Source organism: Aspergillus affinis, assembly GCF_023601865.1.
Source record: "Aspergillus affinis strain CMG 70 chromosome Unknown NODE_11_length_483380_cov_85_280398, whole genome shotgun sequence".
Classification (NCBI taxonomy): Eukaryota; Fungi; Ascomycota; class Eurotiomycetes; order Eurotiales; family Aspergillaceae; genus Aspergillus; species Aspergillus affinis.
In genome coordinates, this window is record NW_026515792.1 from 117,674 (window position 1) to 136,214 (window position 18,541).

At 52.9% G+C, this 18,541-nt stretch overlaps 7 protein-coding genes across 7 annotated transcripts; 1 reads left to right on the forward strand and 6 right to left on the reverse strand.

Annotated features, from left to right (window-relative positions):
- Positions 1–268: 268 nt before the first annotated feature.
- Positions 269–2,964, reverse strand: KD926_000970 (putative glutaminase; the record flags this gene model as incomplete). Its single annotated transcript, XM_053096516.1, has 5 exons — positions 269–940; positions 997–1,127; positions 1,176–2,172; positions 2,222–2,636; positions 2,699–2,964. 5 exons carry the CDS (start codon positions 2,962–2,964, stop codon positions 269–271), a joined length of 2,481 nt encoding a protein of 826 aa, XP_052959350.1.
- A 965-nt stretch (positions 2,965–3,929) lies between these two features.
- KD926_000971 (uncharacterized protein) lies at positions 3,930–5,164 on the forward strand (the record flags this gene model as incomplete). Its single annotated transcript, XM_053096517.1, has 3 exons — positions 3,930–4,202; positions 4,321–4,494; positions 4,574–5,164. 3 exons carry the CDS (start codon positions 3,930–3,932, stop codon positions 5,162–5,164), a joined length of 1,038 nt encoding a protein of 345 aa, XP_052959351.1.
- Positions 5,165–5,757: 593 nt separating this feature from the next.
- Positions 5,758–7,463, reverse strand: dbp8 (ATP-dependent RNA helicase DBP8; the record flags this gene model as incomplete). Its single annotated transcript, XM_053096519.1, has 2 exons — positions 5,758–6,817; positions 6,913–7,463. 2 exons carry the CDS (start codon positions 7,461–7,463, stop codon positions 5,758–5,760), a joined length of 1,611 nt encoding a protein of 536 aa, XP_052959352.1.
- Positions 7,464–8,251: 788 nt separating this feature from the next.
- KD926_000973 (fungal specific transcription factor domain-containing protein) lies at positions 8,252–10,613 on the reverse strand (the record flags this gene model as incomplete). Its single annotated transcript, XM_053096520.1, has 6 exons — positions 8,252–8,690; positions 8,745–8,989; positions 9,048–9,204; positions 9,253–9,521; positions 9,568–10,416; positions 10,575–10,613. The coding sequence occupies 6 exons, from the start codon at positions 10,611–10,613 to the stop codon at positions 8,252–8,254; spliced, it is 1,998 nt and encodes a 665-aa protein (XP_052959353.1).
- A 496-nt stretch (positions 10,614–11,109) lies between these two features.
- On the reverse strand, positions 11,110–13,361 carry KD926_000974 (anion exchange family protein; the record flags this gene model as incomplete). Its single annotated transcript, XM_053096521.1, has 5 exons — positions 11,110–12,017; positions 12,069–12,565; positions 12,619–12,706; positions 12,780–12,928; positions 13,000–13,361. The coding sequence occupies 5 exons, from the start codon at positions 13,359–13,361 to the stop codon at positions 11,110–11,112; spliced, it is 2,004 nt and encodes a 667-aa protein (XP_052959354.1).
- Positions 13,362–14,139: 778 nt separating this feature from the next.
- Positions 14,140–16,465, reverse strand: bbp (putative zinc knuckle transcription factor/splicing factor MSL5/ZFM1; the record flags this gene model as incomplete). Its single annotated transcript, XM_053096522.1, has 8 exons — positions 14,140–14,181; positions 14,238–14,762; positions 14,820–15,025; positions 15,086–15,194; positions 15,260–15,468; positions 15,713–15,930; positions 16,035–16,248; positions 16,312–16,465. The coding sequence occupies 8 exons, from the start codon at positions 16,463–16,465 to the stop codon at positions 14,140–14,142; spliced, it is 1,677 nt and encodes a 558-aa protein (XP_052959355.1).
- A 396-nt stretch (positions 16,466–16,861) lies between these two features.
- On the reverse strand, positions 16,862–17,880 carry KD926_000976 (glutathione S-transferase family protein; the record flags this gene model as incomplete). The annotated part of the gene is made up of 3 exons (XM_053096523.1): positions 16,862–17,480; positions 17,533–17,586; positions 17,651–17,880. 3 exons carry the CDS (start codon positions 17,878–17,880, stop codon positions 16,862–16,864), a joined length of 903 nt encoding a protein of 300 aa, XP_052959356.1.
- Positions 17,881–18,541: the final 661 nt, after the last annotated feature.

An 18,541-nucleotide genomic window follows, 5' to 3' on the forward strand; every position in this document is an offset into this window, starting at 1 on the left:
AGTCATCTTTGTCATGACTTAGTGATATCAAGGTGGGTTGAAACTTGAAATAGACTTCTTCAAGGTAAGCTCTAAAAAATTACTGGTCCGTTTTCCAACATTGATCGTTGTATATTTCAGGCTATATAGTGTAGATAACTGAGTCCACAGGGACCATAAAACCAATCATTCCATCACTCAAATCCTAGCAGATAGATCGGTTGTCGTTTCCAGCCGACCAAAACTTTGTTTCTTATAAGTGAATCGCACTATGAGAGAGAGAAGAACATCACAGGTCTTCCCTCTCAGACCCAAATCCATACCCAGGATCCTGCAACTGACTAACAGCCATCTCAGCAGCGACAGTCCACTCAGCTAGGGTCTCCTCCGCGAACGCCTCATCATGACCCTTATCCAAAAAGGCCAGACCATCCATCGCCTTACCGCCACAGGCACGCTGAAGGGCCAAGAAGGCAAAATGGCCGCCGATCACGGGGCGCGCGAAGAAGTTCGGCCCAGGGAACCCGCCCTGGCCCTCTGTGTTGTGGAGGTCCGTGAAGGGCCGGTCGGTGACCGTCTCGTTGATCCATTTGGCGACGGACTCGAGGATCTCGCTGCGCACGGGCTTGCTGGCCACAGCCATCGAGAAGAACTCCCAGTCTGTCTTCGTGTACAGGTGGCGGCTGTCTAGGGGGAGGCCGTATTTCTGGCGGACGTTGTGGTACCAGATGGATTGGCGCTGGTAGATGTGGCGGGGGATGAAGCCGGTCTTTTTCGAGGTGGTGGATTGGGCGTGGGGTGTGATGCCGGTGCCGTCGAGGTGGAAGCAGAGCTGTGCGTCCGCGTAGAGGTTGTAGATCGTTGTCCACGAGCCGTACCAGTCATAGGCCAGTTTGGCATGCGTTTGGTCTCGCGACATGCCGTATTCCTCCCATTTGGCGACGTAGGTATCCGAGATGTTCTGGACAATATCGATCAGCGAGATATAGTAAGTTTTGTGTGCATCGGTTGACAAACCTTGTAGTAAGAGGCATCGGAGTCGTATCCAGCGATTTCGGCCAGCTTGCTCATGGCATTGATACCGACTATACCCTTCAGCGCCAAGTTCGTCTGGAGCGCGAGCCAGCCAGCAAAATCGTCCGTGGAGACTAATCGAAATCAATATCGCGCTACTTAGTAGATATGGATATGCTTACGCTGGTTTTCAGGCTCCAAGGCAAATTCGACCAGATAGCCAGTCCACTGTTTCCAGAGTCGGTAGCTGCGCTGAATCCACTTTTTCGCTAGCTGGTCGCCTTCAGAACTACCGCCCCATTTACCGTCTTGCTTCTCAATTCCACCGATCCCCTGCAGACTAGAGAGGGAGAAGTACCCTGGTGTCTCATCCCGAATCTGGGAAGATACACCTTGGGTTGACCAGACAGAAGAGGCGGCTGAATCATGGTCGTAACGCAGGGAGTTTGCAATTGCCAGCCCCATGATGAGGATATTTCCACATTCTTCCACAGGCATATATTCGTCTTTGCCGTCGGCGTGACCCGTAGCATTGGGGAAATGTGTTCCCAGGTCGTGCATAGCATAGGAATTCGGGTACTGCCCGCTCAGCATATGCTCGATCAAGGGTTCCAAGAGATAGGCCAGCCAGCGGGGGTTGGTATACAAGAAGAAGGGGAACGCAGGGAAGATAACATCAATGGTCTGGAAGTTGCCGTTGGAAGAGATCTCCTTCAGGAACAAGATCGGGTCGTCTGGGGTGCCGGAGAAAGTTGTAGCTCCCATGACCTGTCGTGCTGAAAGCGCGACGATGTCCACATAGTCGTCTGCACCGGACTGGTAGGCATCTTCGGCCAACTGTTCAGAATAGTTGGAGGCCAAGGCCGCCGCATCGGCAAAATCATGGTAGTGGAAGCTCAGCAGTGACTCAACGCTATGGAACCATGATTCCCAGAGAGGTCGCATCAGGGTCAATCCGCGGGACGAGGCATACTGGACCACCGGATCCTGGATTAGGGCAATGGTAAAGGTCACGCTATCGCCGGTCTTGCGAGAGGAGTTGAACGATTTTGAGAAGGCCACCACGGGATCACGGTCTCCAATCGCGCGGAACGCATCATCATGTTTATTACGCAGGGCTCCGCTAGAGGCGAAAGCTCGTCGCACGTCCGCGGAGTCTCCGGATTCGTATTCGACATTCTAGGAGAGTTAGTCGCAAGCTGCACAGCATATCAGGGCAAACACGCACCGAAGGACCAGTGAAATGAAGAGTACCCCATTCCGCCCGATCATGAATCTCTGACAAGAGTAATTCTGACTCTCGTCGCAATTGCCATCGCTGCAGGGTTGGCTTGTTGCTCTCGGAGCCTAGTCCATCGTGTTGCCAATTGATTTGACTTCCAGCGTCCCCGCTAACCCACCGACCATTGACATCCATGTATATATTGACTGCCACATCGCCATGAACGTAGACTGTCACGTACGAGGCGGGGATCGACTGCCGTAGAGTTGACGTGGGTGTGATGGGAGACAGGAACGAAACCGTGATTTCCAAGGGAGAAGAGGCAGAGGCAGAAGAAGACGAGTTTAACCGATAGGTCAAGTTAGTCGTCGACGCGTCATAATTAGAGCCGAGATAGGTCGGATACTCGACCGCGGGTGAGCTGAATAGCGAGGCTCTGGTTAGACAAGCTAGCAAACGGATTGCCAACGGCACTCTACATACCCGGAATCCGACGAGAGAGAATCATGCGGCTTGCCCAATAGCGGAAAGACGGTGCCCGTACTGGGGATCTGAGCCATCAGGGAGAAGCCTATCTCCTCTCCAGTATAAAAGATAGGCCATTTTGACCACGGTTCATCGCGGGCATCCCCCAGCCAAGTGCTGAGGTAGGGATTGCGCACAATCAAGGGTAGAACCGGAGGAGTGAGAGTCGAGGCTGTAGCGACAGTGGCCTGCAGAGCAGTAACCAACACCGCAAGGGATCGCATTGTGAGACAAGTTCAAGTCACAACCAGTGCAACTGGGTAGGGACAGAGACTGGGGGGTGAAAGATGAAGTTGAAGGATTCCGGGGATCCCTGGCTGCCTGATTGACAGGGCCGGGGTAACCTGATGATGCAATGGGGCTTCCTGGGCAGTTTGATGGGGCAATGATCGACCACAGCCACTCCGAGTCAATTTGTATGGAGACCAGGGCGGAAGAAAGCAGTGAAACCAGAAACTGGCGAAAGAAGGGCGATTATCTGACCAACATGCAGGAATGGAGCAGCTTTATAGGAATGCATGGGAGGATCGACGGGGACATGCATGCGGGGAAAGCTTCTGGTTCGATGGTTCATGACGGAGTGTGGATGCCAGCAATCCGGACAATGGAGTGACAGGTCCATTGTGACAGATGGTGATGGAGACCGGGAGAAGGAAAGCAGAGGCATTCTACGGAGTACATCTGGAGTTGAGCTTCCTCAGGCCGCCATGGTGAACGGGGTAATTGACACCTGAGGGCCTCTACACAGACACCTCGACACCTGGGGCAGACACAATCGGCAAACCAAACAAACCGTGCACGGACGCCCCCGTACGGTACGGTACGGCTGACCTAAGCGGCGATAGCGCGACCAATCGAGCGCGCAGTGTCCCACGCGAGGCGAGGCGAGGCGTACCTCCAGTAAATACTTCCATCGCTTCGGTGCCTCCTCTTCTCTCGTCCATTGCTCGTCTCCTCCCTCTCTCTTGCTCACGAGCTCTGCTTCTCTTGGTCCCTCGGGATCCTCTCCGGTCTACATTTCCTGCAATCCCCCTTATCTGTTCGCCGAGAAACACGCGAACTATAGCATCGTCTCCGTCTCTCTTCTATACAACACGCCCAACCTTCTCTCCCCTCCTCTTCCTCTCGCTCTTCCTCTCGCACTTCCTCTTCTCTCCATCTCTACCTATTATATTCCACTTCCTCCGCAATGAACTCTACCACTTTGCACTCGAGCCCCGTCAAGGATGGTAGACGCATTCTCGGTGAAAAGACCGTCAACGCGTGTCTGTCCCCTCATCGACATGTCTCGCCTATTAAACACTCGTTTCTCGATATCTCCTCACCCAAGAAGCAATTGCTCCCTTCGCCGTCTTTTGCTGGTCAAAAACGCTCCATTGACCAAGTGGATCACGGGGTGTCTGCAAACAAAGACTCGCTACGCGTTCGCGACGAAGCTGTCACGGTCCAGGCGATTGGTCGGGTAAGAGTTCAGATTACCAGTGCAGGCGTCGAGGCATGAAGTGCTGACTTGGGGTTTCTTTTTTTCGTGGCAGCCATCACCCTCTCCTCGAGAACACCCCACGACATCGTATGTACAGGCACCCGCGACTGAACCCCGAGAGACCAACCCAGAGCCCACCAAGTCACAAACACACGAGCAAACCAAACCAACGCTAGAACCCGAATCAAGCAAACCCTCTCAGGAAGAATCACGATCAACAACGCGTCCGGTGCCTGAGGACCCCGAGACGCGAAAGTTGTTTATCCAACAGGTAAGATGGAGCCGTGACAAAAGATTATGAAACAATAACAAAAAGTCAAGAAAACTCACAAAATCAACCCCCGCTCTAGAAAGCCAGCCTTCTCCGAAACCGAATTCAAAGCGCCATGCGCAATGTTCGAGACCCTCAATTCGACCGCCGACTCTCCGAGCTGGAAGCCCACAGCCGCAAATTACCCCGATTGTCGTTACCCGAAGCCTCCACCCGGAGTCCACTCGTCAAAGAGGACCCCGCCGCCAGCTCCAGCTCCCCGTCTTCTACTCCTCGAGCCCTTCCGCCCTCCCAGGTGCTCAACCACTCCTCCGAGACTACGGCCCCTCCTCCCTCATCGGGCCTCTCGTCTCCGCCCCTGTCGGCGGGGAACGCTCACGCCCAGGATGACCCCATGAAAACGCCGACGCAGAAGACCCACCGTCGCGCAGATACCGCGGGATCCCCGATGCAGCTGAGCAGTCCTCCCGCGAGCGCCTCACGGGGCGGAAGAGCCATGCGGACCCCGACAGCAGCAGAGTCGAGTCAGCAAGAGGATGCCGCACGAGAGCAACGGTTCGTCACGCCAGCTCAAAGAGGAGACGCCGTGGACGGACTTCTGAAGCTCATGAGCACGGGGGAGAAACGCGATGTTTCAAGCCCTTGGGCGGGCTCTGTGAATTCCGGCTAACAATGAGAATACGCTCAATTTTTGATTTGGACTTAAAATATCTTTTTCCGGGTTCAGTCGGGAAGAGATCAGAAGAGAAGGAAATTGGTCTTGCATTGCAGATAGAGGAAACAAAAACACTCAACGAAAAAAAGGAAGATAACAAACAGAGGAAAGGAGACCTTTCATCACGACCATATTAGACAGATTCTTTGCATGGACTTTCTTAATACCTGGATACAACATCTGTTGCCCTGGGAGAGCAATGAGCGAAAGTCACAGTCACATTGATACCACGTGCGGGTTTGGTGCATTTTTTTTTGGTGGTCTTTTCTTGGCTTTTTTGTGTATAGTACATATTTACTTAGATGTCTTGATATCATGTTCAAAAAAGCAGGAGCCAATGAAAAAAAAAAAAAAGTCATGGAATAAAGTTCCTTCTATTGATTGAGAAATGGGGAGTTTTCTTCAATCCATTCATCACATTTAAATCTAAATCGCTAGACAGAAACTTCCCTGATATATGTACAAAATTCCTTGACTTTTAATTGTTTCTTCCTCCATGGAATAAAAAAAGAGCATGAGAGCGTAACGAGGCGAGGCAGATAGATCAATCACCGCACCTTCTTCAGCTTGTTTCTCTTCCGTCCCAACACGTCCCGACCTTCCTCGATCTCCCCAGATGCCTCTCGCTTCGCCTGTCCGACTTCCTTGAGCGCGCCGGTGCGCACCACCCGTCCTTCCACGCTGACTCCCTCCTCCGACCACTCCTCCATCTGGCGGCCCACGCGCTCCTCGATCGCCAGCACAAGCTGCACGTCACGCTGTCCGACCAACGTCACCGCCTCACCATGTCGACCCGCACGCGCCGTTCGACCCACACGGTGCACGTAGTCGTCCGGGTTCCGCGGCACGTCGAAGTTCACGACCAAACTGACGGACGGGATATCGAGACCACGGGACGCAACGTCAGTGGCAACGAGTAGCCGGGCCGCGGAGGCGCGGAAGCGCGCCAGGTTAGCGTTTCGCTCCGACTGCGGCAGCAGACTGTGCAGGGAGGTGACGCGGTGGGAGAGCCGGCGGAGCATGCGCTCCAGCAGGTCGGCGGTCTTGGTGTGGTTGCAGAAAATGATGGCGGGCTTGGAGGCGTTGGCCTCGGTGGAGAGGAGCACGTGCAGGAAGGCTTCACGATGCGTCATGGGCACTTTGAGGTAGGTCTGGCGTAGGGTCGGCGGGATGGTGTCCTTGTTCTCGGTGCCGATCTCGGTCACGAAGATGGGTGGTTTGCCCGGGGCTCGGGGCATGTCCTTCAGGGCACGCACCTCAGGCGTCACGGTCGCGGTGAAGAGGAGCGTCTGGCGCTCGCTGGAGGCTGGCAGCGCTGAGAGACAGGTGCCGACGTCTGGGAGCATGCTGCCGGCGCCCGGGGCGAGGAGACGATCAGCCTCGTCCAGAACGACCATGCGCACGCGCTTGAGGCCGCGGACGGTGTCCTCGCCGGATGTGTTGATGTGGTCGGCCAGACGGCCGGGGGTCGCAATGACCACATGCGGTCGTTGGGATAGCGCGATGGCCTGGGGTCGCATGTCGGTGCCTCCGGTGATGAGCACGGGTTTCATGCTCTGCGGCGCCGAGATGGCTTTGATCTGTTCGAAAATCTGCAACGCAAGTTCTCTGTACCACCAGAATCCATCAGCATTCAATCCTTCCTCTAACCAGCCATTTCCCCGTCCCCAATCCCAGGACCAATAGAACATAATCTAACATACCTCGTCGGCGTCAAGATAACCGCAAAGATGCCAAACGGATCCTCCGCCCACTTCTGCAAAATCGGCACCGCGAACGCCGCCGTCTTACCCGAACCCGTACGACTACCTCCAATACAGTCCCTCCCATTCAGAATCTCCGGAATACAAGCCTTCTGAATAGCCGTGGGCTTCCTAATCGCCATGGTAGTCAACGAGCCAACCAACCACGGCGCCACCTTGAGAGCCTTAAACGACGACTCGGCATCCTGCAGACCAATCTCTATGGCATCGCGGATCAACACCGGATTAACATCCTGAGAACCCGACGCGGCTTTTTCCTCGTCGGCGGTTCCCTTCTTCTTGATACGCGATAGCGTGGGGAGCGGCGCCGGCGCAGCAACGAACGAGTCGGTGGACGACTCGGAGAGACGACGGCGTTTGGGGGCGCGGGTCTGCAGGTCGGTCTCCTGCTGCTCTGTTTCGGATTCGGATCCGGATCCGGACTCAGAGGCGCTGGAGGCCTGATGAATCTCCTCGTCTGAGACGGGCGAGGAAGAGCGAGATGAAGCCATGCTTGTCTTGTTGATTTGGTCCTGTCTCATTTTCTCTTCCTTTTTTTTCTTGGAAAATCTTCTAATTTGGCGGCAGAAATGTTCACCGCGTGGAAGGCGGTCGAGCACGTGAGCGGTGGGGATAGGGCTAGCCGAATGCGGTAATTGGATCTATGGTATTGGTGCGTTGTACAGACCTTCAACTTTCACTTGTTGATGCTCGAACAGGTTGAGGGAGAGGAATTTTTACTTTGATAGGTTGAGGAACAAAGCAGCCTGTCTGGTAATCCCAGGTTAATGAACACTCGCCTCGATGAGTCAGTCGCCCTTAGAATGAACGCAGACCTGACAACGCAACTTAACGTAAATAGATCTTGCAATTCCAAGTGAATATCAAACATCAGACATTGTTAGAAGAGCCAGCATCAGGGGATAAATCTTATTCGTATGTACGTCTACGGTGTAGATGATATTCAGCGACTGTAGAGACGCTAATATACAAGGCGCATCCTGCCCGGAGGCCTCGGGACCCGGGACGATCAGATAAACCCCAAGGGCCCAGTGTAACCGAAGTTTACGATGCTTCCTTTCAAATAGTGTATATTTTCGAATGTGATAGATTCTATTTAAGGAATCGTGAGTCTCTTAACGATCTCGAGAGAAGATAGACGTCTCATCAACCTGGACTAGAGTCTTTCCGGTCAGGATATGGATTGGTGCATTGCGATACAAATCTCACACACCAACTACAGTGCCTTCATCATATCGAAAACAAGTCGATTCTTCACAGACCAGTCCTACCCAGTCATTTAAAGCACCCGCCCATCAAACGGAATATACGGCTCCACAAAAGAGGCCATCGCCCCAGCACCAATCCCCAGATCAAACTCTCCCATAACCGTATCCCAGTCCTGCGGAGCCATTATGTGCTCATACAGTGGCGCTGCCGAGCTATCAAGCGGTTCCGAAAAGCTTCCTACAGGCGGGTTTCCAAATACCTGAGTCACAGCCACAGGGGCGGATGCCGGGGCAGCGGAAATGGCTGCCTGTCGGGTGACTGAGAAGCTAGCCACCTGATAGAATGACCTGCAGACATCAAAAAGCTTTTTTCCAGATGGAGAGCTGGTAGCCATTGGCTCTATGGCTCGTACGGTGGCGGATAGGAGCGCCAGGTCCTCGGGGGATAAGCAGGCGATGGTGTTTCCTGCTAGCACCACAAAACAGGTAAATGGGACGAGAGAAAAGAGCCTGCTGAGGGTTAGACTGAGTACCTAGAGAGGTGGCGTCGGAAGGGGGACCTACAGGTTCAGAAACATGTTCCAGCCCAGGGGATTACGTTGACCTAGCGTCTGACTTGCCTGCACAATCGTAGAGAGGGCTTGCCGTGCCGCTTCGATACAGCCAGTGTGGCACTGGAGTGGGTGAGGCTTGGGCTCACCACAGGGGACGATGCGATATACGATTGTCACGAGGCAGTGCATGATGATGTCGAAAAGCACGCTTGCATCTTGGAACCTGGCGTCCGCAGGGGGCTCATCTCGGAGAGTCTGTGATTGCGATGCTTAGTGAGACTGCCAAATCTACAGGAAAATCTGCTATACGCACCTGCTTCAAGCTATTGTTAACTTGGAAGAGCCTGGAAGCAAAGGCTTTGGCATTCTCAACGCGGACTTGTGGTGACGTTCGCTGAGCAGATGCGGAGAAAAGCTGTATGTGCATGTCGCCCACAATGACAGCGAATTCGACAAACCCACCGTACAGGCTATGACAGAGTCAGACTAGCATGATTTAGAAGGATACTGTCACTTACTATCCCGGCGGCCCTGGTATGTCCAGGGGAAACGACGTCCGCTCGGTCGCGACATCGTACTGATGAATCGAAGGAGTTCTGCCCAGCGTGAAGGCCATGCCTTTGTCGATGACATATACCCACCAGAATATTCTCCGTTTCTTGGACAGTTCCGGTCCCTTTGGATGCTTAGACAGGCGATGCCAGCCAAGATCAATGCACATCCTGGAAGCAGCCGCGATCAACGACCAGGCTAATGCACTCCGTCCCGATTTCATACAAAATGCCGTCTCTCTAACTTAGTATCACAGTAAACAAAGACACATCACTGCTTACCAGAAGTGCTAAGGCCTGGCATCCTTCCATCGATGGCTCATGACAGAGTCTAAATGAATGTATACCAGCTTCTATGTTGACTGACAACAGCCGAGTATATGCTTGTATGTCAGCGAGCGTTATGCCGACCTGGGAGCGTTCATGTTCCTCGAGGCCAAGGAATAAGTAATATAAACCGGTATTAACGGTGGTCCATGTCGACAGCGAGTAGTCGTTGATCGCAAAATAAACCTTCTGGCATAGTTCAGCAAATTCCGCCTCATCTATGACCGGAGTATCGATAAAAAAGCGCTGCTTCTCGGTATGTATCAGTCGGAGTAGCTTGAGCACAGGTTCAAGTGGTGGCAGTGGTCTGCCTTCTAGTTCCGGATACTGGACTTTGAACGAGGGTGAATTGACGTTTTCCTCGCTAGAAGTGGTTTCCTCGCTGTCAGCCACCTCTTTAATTAATTGCGTAGCAGTCATGGCCGTAGCGAAGCTTTGGTCGGTTAGACTGGAATCCACATTCGCGGTAGCGTCCCTTAAGGCTTCTGTCACCCGTTGGACGTGCGCTTTGAAGGAGGAATCGCCCCTGTACCCTTCCGAGGGTCCAGATGCATTTGATACATAGTTAGCGGTGAACAAGGCAGGAGAGCTATTTGGAAAGCCCTTGGTCTGCTCGCTATTCCGAAGGAGCTTTTGCAGTCCCTCCGATACTTCCTGAAGCGAGCGATTCACGTTCTCCATAGCTTCATCGTAGCGAGCAGATATCAGAACTCGCTGTCGCCTCTCGGGGACCCGACGAGAGATCCGACAATCAAGCGCCGCGGCGATGCAGCTAGAGCAGGGGGATCGGCGGTCGCATTTAGTCTGTTGGTGCCATGGTCAGCATATAGTCCTGAGATAACTGGGATCTCGGCATCGAGACATTGATGATTTTACCTTTCTATCTTTGCAATTATCACACTTTGAGCGATATCAGCCCCATGGTTCGCGATTTTTATCAACATAGTACGTCTGTAACTCACAGCGGGCTTCTTATTACTCCCATCGTTGTTGGCCTCCATGGTTAGGTAGAGAGACCTTCGGCTACACAGGCCGAGCCATGATTTTGTGCTATTCACGCCAGAACAGTTGGTTTTCTGCAATGATTTCTGCCAAGCGCAACAAAACCGCAAAGAGCAGGGAGTGGTCTTCCGATGCTTGTATCGGAGATCAGATAGACTAATCAAATGGGGGCCCAACAGCATAGCCTACGCTTAGATCACATGACATAAGCCTAAGAGGACAGGAAGACTGTTAGTGTCATCGATGAGGAGGGTTGGTGTTAATTCATCCGAGGTATGGTAATTACATATATACGATCAGTGAAGAAAGTCCTCGAAAATGATAAAACAAAAACGCAAACAAAATTTTAAGACATCTGATTCGAACGTGTCATTGTCAGCCAAAGCCAATATCTAATAAGGTCATGTATATGAGAGAAACTTTTCGTATCCAAGAAGACCCAAGGCGCCGCTGAGAAAGGCACCTGCGCCATGCAAACTGCTGAGATCTAGAAACTCATTCAGCTCTGCTCGTTGTGCTGCGTCTGCGAACCGAAGATCTAGTCTGTAGCTCATAGGCCTCGCCGCGCTCCAGGTCGTCACCGACCGGCGATTCAGAAGATGAATTCATATCACCACGCATCATGACCGCGCTATCGCCGTCTGCTTTGCGATTGTGTTGGTTATGATCGTCCCTTCCGGTGACTAAGCCCACAGGCGCAGCACCATCGTCTATCCCATGAGTACCCCCGACACTCTCCATGGTGAACGGACTTGCCGTGGGTCCATCCAATGCGGAGAGCTCTTCCCGAGTAAACCATCGCGGTAGGAGGAAGGCACGCACAGGGATCAGGAGTAGAATAATAACGGGAAACCCGATGGCAGCAATCGTCTGAGTGATGGCAAAGGTACCACCGAAACCAATAAGCTCCAGGATGACAAAGGCCCAGATAGCAGTACGACGCTCGAGCCTCTTTAAGGGGTTAGACCCCGAGGTGAAGTCTTTGTCTTGAGCCAGGAAGATGAGCTTTTGTGTGATCCCGTTTCCTTGGAGGGCTTGAACGCCCATGATGAAGAACAGCCCGGCCATAACACCTTGCGGGATCAGGTGCAGAACGATGAGAAGGGGTCCGCTCATGGTGCCGAGGGTCAAAAGGCCTTGGGCGAAATTACTGACTCGCTGTTCGACGACATGATCGGTGATGCGCACGGCCTTGCCCTTGTTGGTGTCGTCCTCATCCGCGACGTCTCGCGTCACGCAAAGAGCAGCCGTATGGAAAGGCGCTTGGGGAATCAGCCCGTTGGGGAATGGAATACCCAACAAGCCGGCGACGAAAGTGGTCAGCCCCAGCAGCCACAAGTCCCAGTGGAAACCAGCAGGTTTCCGAAGAGGAAACTCGGTTCCTTGGGCAATCAGGGACGATACTATAGCGATTAGCTTCAAATCTCGACCAGAATGATTCAATGCTTACTTACCGTTGTGATCAAAATAGAAAAGGATAGTAAGCAGCAGCGCGAATGGGATCGCAAGGAAAATATCGCCAACGCTGATGTCCCAGAAGTGCACCAGCCATCCACGATCTGCCGTTGGGAAAAACGCTTTGCTGGTTGGCAGCGTTGCAACGTCGACACTTCGCATATGACCGATGTGAACGAATCCAGTGAAAAATATAATGGTCAACGGGGTACCATAGTCTTCCAGGAACTTCCGTACGTATCGTTGGAAAAGACTGCTATTCCCAAGCTCGCCACAGATCCATCCACTCATGAGAACCAGCAATGCGACCATGATGCTCAGGTAGGCAGATGTCTCCCCCACGGCGCCCCATTGCCTCGTCAGGACCTGGATCCCTTTCTGAAGGTAGATAAAGGCGACGTAGAATCCAAAAATGTCGCAGGAAAACCGGGTGACGTAGGTCAATCCATTGCAAGCATTGGTGATAGCAAGGATCCAATGCATGATCAGAGACCAACTGCGTATTGTCAGCATCCATCAGCCAATTCAAAAATCACAGGCACAACTCACATTCCAATCCAACACATAAACGCAAGGTAAGGTGTTCCCCGCGGAGCAATTATATCATAGACAGTATAATTGAACACCGTAATCGGACCTAAACAACAAGCCATGAGCCAAACACACCCCATCTACTCGACCCATCAACTCAATCCCAATTGCAGACTCACCGGTAACACCAACAATGACCAAAGGCTGGGCCGCGAAAAGGGAAAACACAATCGCCCCCAACACAGAAGCCAAGAGCACCTCATTCACACCATAGCTCTGATCCGTCTTCTCAAACATATCCAAAGAGAAGGCCAGAGCCGGCAGAATACTATGGAACCCCGATTAACACCAAGACCAAGACCACCATGGACAACAACCATAGTGGTAGCAGCAACTTACTTCGCAAAGTACATATACACCGTGGCCGGAACGACGCGATAATCCCACGCATCCGTCCAATCGCTCCAATAGTACGGCGCCCTCCTCTTAACATCCAGAATCATACCCCGAAAGAGCCTAACGCGCCACCATTTCGCGGTGCGTGCCGAGGACGCTCCGCCGGTCGATGGTGCATGCCGTGACTGCTCTCGGGCGATAGTAGAAGAATCCTGGGACGGATGAGACTGGGATCTTCCCCCTCCAGACCGCGACTGCCAAAGTCTCCGCTGAGCGTGAGACGACGACGGGAGAGGCGGGGCATTTGAATGGAAAGTGGGCCCGGAGATTGGTAAATCTCCTCCTGGTTGACTGGATTCTTGCATGTTGCACGGCGGTACCTTAGGGTACACTGTACGGTTGAGTTGACAAATGAGTGAGTGGTACGAAAAGATTTACGAAGAGAATAGCTGTCTGCTTGGAAGTGCGAATGGGGAGGTCGACGATTTTGAGCTCCTAGAGAGAGCGCAGGTTAATTAGAGGAATTGCATTCCTCGATCAGGGCAAAATAACCAGGATGTCAAGATGGGATGTGAAGGAGGAAATGAAGGAGACAAAAGGTCGAAAGACGGTGGGGACCGCAGAGGCCTGAGGCCCCCATGGATGGGCGCCTAGCCAATCAGGCAACCGATAGCTCGGTCGGTCCTGGTTCCCCCGGATTTGACATGCAAAGGATCGCTTAATTGCAGGCCAGCAACATGCCAGTCCCAATGCAAAGGCCCGGCAAACGGCGGTCGAAATATCACTGGTGGAACTCGAGCAGTGAGACGTATCATTTAATGGGTGCATACATGCATGCATGCATGATGCCGACCAGCCAATTAACCAAGATGCGCAGAAGCAAACTACAGATATGAACCCTCGAGGGGCATGGATTAGACTTGAAATTCTTTTCGAAGAGACTGATCGATTGGCCAAGAAAACTAGAACGTGGACTATCGATTTAAACAAAGCAAAGACTGAGATTACAGAGCATTACGGGTTTCTTCCCCTTCGGCCTTCCACCGTTCCTTTCTTCTAATCAAGTTGGTTATGACTTTTGATCGGCAATAATTTTCAGAATCCCGTTTCGTAGCAAAAGCAAAATACACGAGAGTCGCGCGTTTAAGCAGGGGGAGGGGGAGGGGGAGGCTGGTCGCTGGGCGGCTGTGTGCAGAGTTAGTAAATAATCTGGCGGATTTCGATGGATATCAAACACATACCGGAGGTGGGGGTCCCTCGCCCGGAGGCGGCGGCGGAGGGCTTCCACCAGAGCCATAATACATCGACGGCATGCCTGGGGGAGGAGGCGGCACACCGAGACCAGGAGGCGCACCCGGGGGAGCTCCCATTCCGGGCACCGGCGGAGCATAGCCGCCATAACCACCGTACCCATACGATGGCTGTCCTCCAGGAGGCGGCGGGGGAGCTTGTTGCTGCCATGGGGCAGCTCCAGGCGGAGCCCCGTAGCCACCCTGGCCACCCTGGCCACCGTATCCGTAATCGCCTCCTCCGCGGCCCTGGGCCCATGGGGGTGCAGCACTTCCCTGGTCTCGCGGTCCATAGTCGTCGCGACGGTTGTCCCGGCCTCTCTGCTGCCAGGGAGCGACATCGCTGGGTGGCGGGCCTCGTTGCTGCCAAGGCTTCATATCGCGGTCGTCGTAGCCCTGATCAGGGCCAGCTTCGATGCGATGAGGCACGTGGCCATCTTCACCCGGCGCACCTCCCGACAGTTCTTGCATAAGTTGCTGTATTTTAAGTTAGAGAGGATACATAGAAGATTCCAAAATAGCAAGGTAACTTACGTCCATCTCACGATCGACAGCATCGCCTCCACCGATGGCTCTACGGCCGCCGCCGAAGCCAGCGTTGTTACGCCAGTCGCTGCCTCTCTGGCGATCAGGACAATCACGAGCCATGTGACCAGCATTGCCACAAACGCGGCAAATGATGTTGGCAGTGAAATTGCGCTGTTCGGGACAGTCGTACTTGCGATGTCCAATTTGACCACCTAGTGAAATGCCTGTTAGATTCCTTCTTGAATGATAGCGTATGAAGTCACGGTACTTACAGTTCTGGCAAGCCTGGTTTTCATCGTCACGGAGAGTACCGTTAAGAGCAGCCAGCTCACGAAGCTGGTTTCTCTTCAGCTCGTTCTGGCCTTCGGGAATCGAAGCGGCCTAGTCGACAGTCATCAGTAAGGTTTCTTTATAAGATATAAAACAGTGGGCGACAAATGACTTACAGTCTCGATGACGTTGTGCACCAGTTTCTTCGCCTTGTTAACCTTTTCTTCAGTGTCTGCCATGATCAAACAATGAAGATCTTCTTCCTGGTTGCTAGCGTGAGCGGCATCAGAGCGACCCTTTCCTTCCTTGACGGAGCCTTTGCCTCGGATAGCAATCTTGGCGCCAGATTCGGTCTCCATTTTCTTCAGGGTGTTTCCACGGGGTCCTATGAGTAAGCCAACTTTGAAAGGTAGCAAAAAGCTATGGTTAGTTCATGCTGGTTTTCTTTTGAGTAATGGAACGAGAGGTAGCAAAAGGTCATCAAGCAAGTCAAGGGTTAGCAAGAAGCGAGCCGAAAAGGCATCGACGGAACGATGTCTTTCCCATAAGCTCGACTCGAGCATAGAAAGCAGAGTCATGGAAATACAGAATAGAGGGACGGTTAGGAGTTAGAGGGTTAGTTATCATACTGAAGTTAATCTCTGGATAGTCATTCACTGGGACGTAGACCTTCTCCTGGGTCTTGGTAGGCCGCCTGTAGTCAGAGGGCGGGTGGTAGTTAGGAATGGTCTTCATGGCCTTTTCCACGAGCTTGTGGCGCTCATCCTCCAGGCGTTTCCGGTAACGATATTCTCTAGTATTTACACGTCTGCCAAAGTTATCGTACTGGGGCGGAGGCGACGGGGATCTGTAGGAAGAAGACTCGTCAGTAGGGCGATCACTCGATAAAGAGACAACAAAACACCATAAACAAGAGAAGAACAAAGAAGGGCCAGAGAAGAGGCCACTCACCTGTCACCATCCGCAGGAACAACATCGTTGATACGAAGTTTCTGGCTAATTTCCTCTATCCGCAGATGCAGAGTATACGCCTCCAGCTGTTCGTTGGTGAAGTTGGCCATAATCATCGTGGGCAAGCCCATGAGACCGGCGGCTTTGTTCTCCTGCGCATCGCCCCAACGGTTGCGCTTCTTGCGCCTTTTCGTACCGTCAGAAGGGGGTTCGGCTGGGTGGGGTGTCAGTAAGGTATCTTTAGCAAGTCGAGTCTGGAGGAGACAGGGGGGCATACCGCGAACAGGACTTCTACCGCGCTTGTACCCGATGTCCGCAGACGATGGAGTTGCAGTGCGACTGTCATCCTCACCAGGATCGTCTCCTCCGAATCGTCTGCGCCCCAACGGGATGTTGTTGGAACCGGTGATTCCTTGATTACGCCAGGCCATGAGTCCTGAGTATTCAGCTGTCCTGGTAGCAAGGTTAATATGATTTGGTGAGCAACTAAGATCGAGATGGTTCTTTGAACCCAGATGAATGTGGGTTTCAAAAAAAGGCTTCTGGACTGAAGCTTCCGCGATGTGGCAAGCTCTGGGATCACGTGGGATTACTAATACTGATGCCTCAGTGCGGTGCCTGAACAAATAATTTACCAGGCGGTTCCCGGAATAACTACTGTGAGAACAAAAGAAAAGCAAAAATAACGTCATTACGACTCTCGTTGAAAGATTACCAACAATCAAGTTTCAATCACACTAAAACTAAATACTCATACTATCAAGGCATAATACATCACGGCATGAATGTTAATCGGTGGACTTTACAAGAGCAAGACAAAGTGTCCCTTAATGCTTGGCATCGGCCTTCATGCTATCCTGGATCCAAGCCCGAGATTCAGCCGCCTTCTTCTCCATTTCCGCCTTGTTCTTCAAGAGATCCTTGACGGTGTGAGGCGAAGGCACATGGCGACCCTTCTCGACGCCCTCCCGGGCGGCCAGGCGCTCTTCCCACGCCTTCAAGTGGGGGAACTCATCGATGTCCACGCCCGCCCAGCCAGCGGCCGCAACCCACCCCCAGTGCGAGATGTCGGCAATGGTAATGTGGTCGCCAACCAAGAAACCGGACTTGGAGGTCGAGAGGTGCTGATCCAGCACGCTGTACAGTCGGCGGGTCTCGTTGACGTACCGGTTCACGCCGTACTCGATGCGCTCGGGGGCGTAGCGCGAGAAGTGGTTGGCCTGGCCCTGCATGGGACCGACACCGGCGTTCTGGAAGTATAGCCAGCTAATGGTCTCGTAGTATTCGCGGGTGCCCTTGGGGTAGGAGATCTTGTGGTCCTTGTCATACTGTTCCGCCAGGTAGGTCAGGATGCTGCCAGATTCGAACAGGCGGATTTTCTCGCCATCGGTGAAGGTGTCGGTCAAAGCGGGGATACGGCCGTTGGGGTTAATCTCGAGGAACCATCTGCCTGGCGTTAGAAATAGAACGGAGGGTGGGGAGCTGTCGTTCTACGCACGGTTCTTTCTGAGTGTTCTTGGAGATATCAATCTTCTCCACCTTGTAGGGCAGTCTAACGAGGACAATTAATTAGCCTTCAGGTTTTGGTGTCACAAGCGAGGGAGTGTCCCACGTACCCCAGTTCCTCCAGCGCAATGGAGATCTTGATCCCGTTGGGAGTCTGGGAGGTGTAGAGCGTGAGATCCGGGCGACTCATGGTGGAGTAGTGCTGGTACTGGTAGTGATAGAGCGGAGACCAATTGGACAGACGACGAGAGCAACGAAGGGAGTTGGGGTTGAAGGACGAAGACAGTCCAGGGAATCGGCAGTAATTATACGCAGCCGTCACTTTGAAGACCCCGCTCATCTCCGCCGGTGGATGATTAATTCATGGAATGATGCCATCCACTAGACATAGAGAACCGTCCAGCAACTTAACGCCCCACCATGATTTCTAAGCCATTACTCCGTAGTTAAGCGTGGCAATGATTAACCCGTCTGTCAGTGTGAGATGAACTTCAATGGGATCCAGTAATCTACAGTAATCATGCAAGTCCTCATCGTTCGGCAGACCCTCTGGTGAATGTCCTGTTTGGTCGGTCGCCCGATGGTTGCACCGTAGCGCGAGACTGTAATCCAACCATTCTTCAACAGTCATCAACGATATGCTCCGATAATCCGTAGCTGGAAGGTGCTAAGAAATAATAAACGGGCCTATGAGCAGTCACTGTCAGGCTAGACATGGGGGATCTCCGTCAGGAAGACTGCGCCGACCGTCCCCGCCCGAGCCGGACGAACGGCCAGGCGTCTTTCAATAAATTATCGATGTATGCAAAAGACCGTAGCTAACCAAAAACGAAAGTAGATATATATGTACCAAAGAACCTAATTGAACTCGCTTCCATCTGCAATCTAAAAACCCTTCATCTCGGCGCAGGGAGGGCGGAAGTGCCACAATGGGGGCCGAAGGAGACGAACTCCCAACGCAGCTTAAAAAGTGAACGCTGCCCCGTTCCAACAGTGCACCG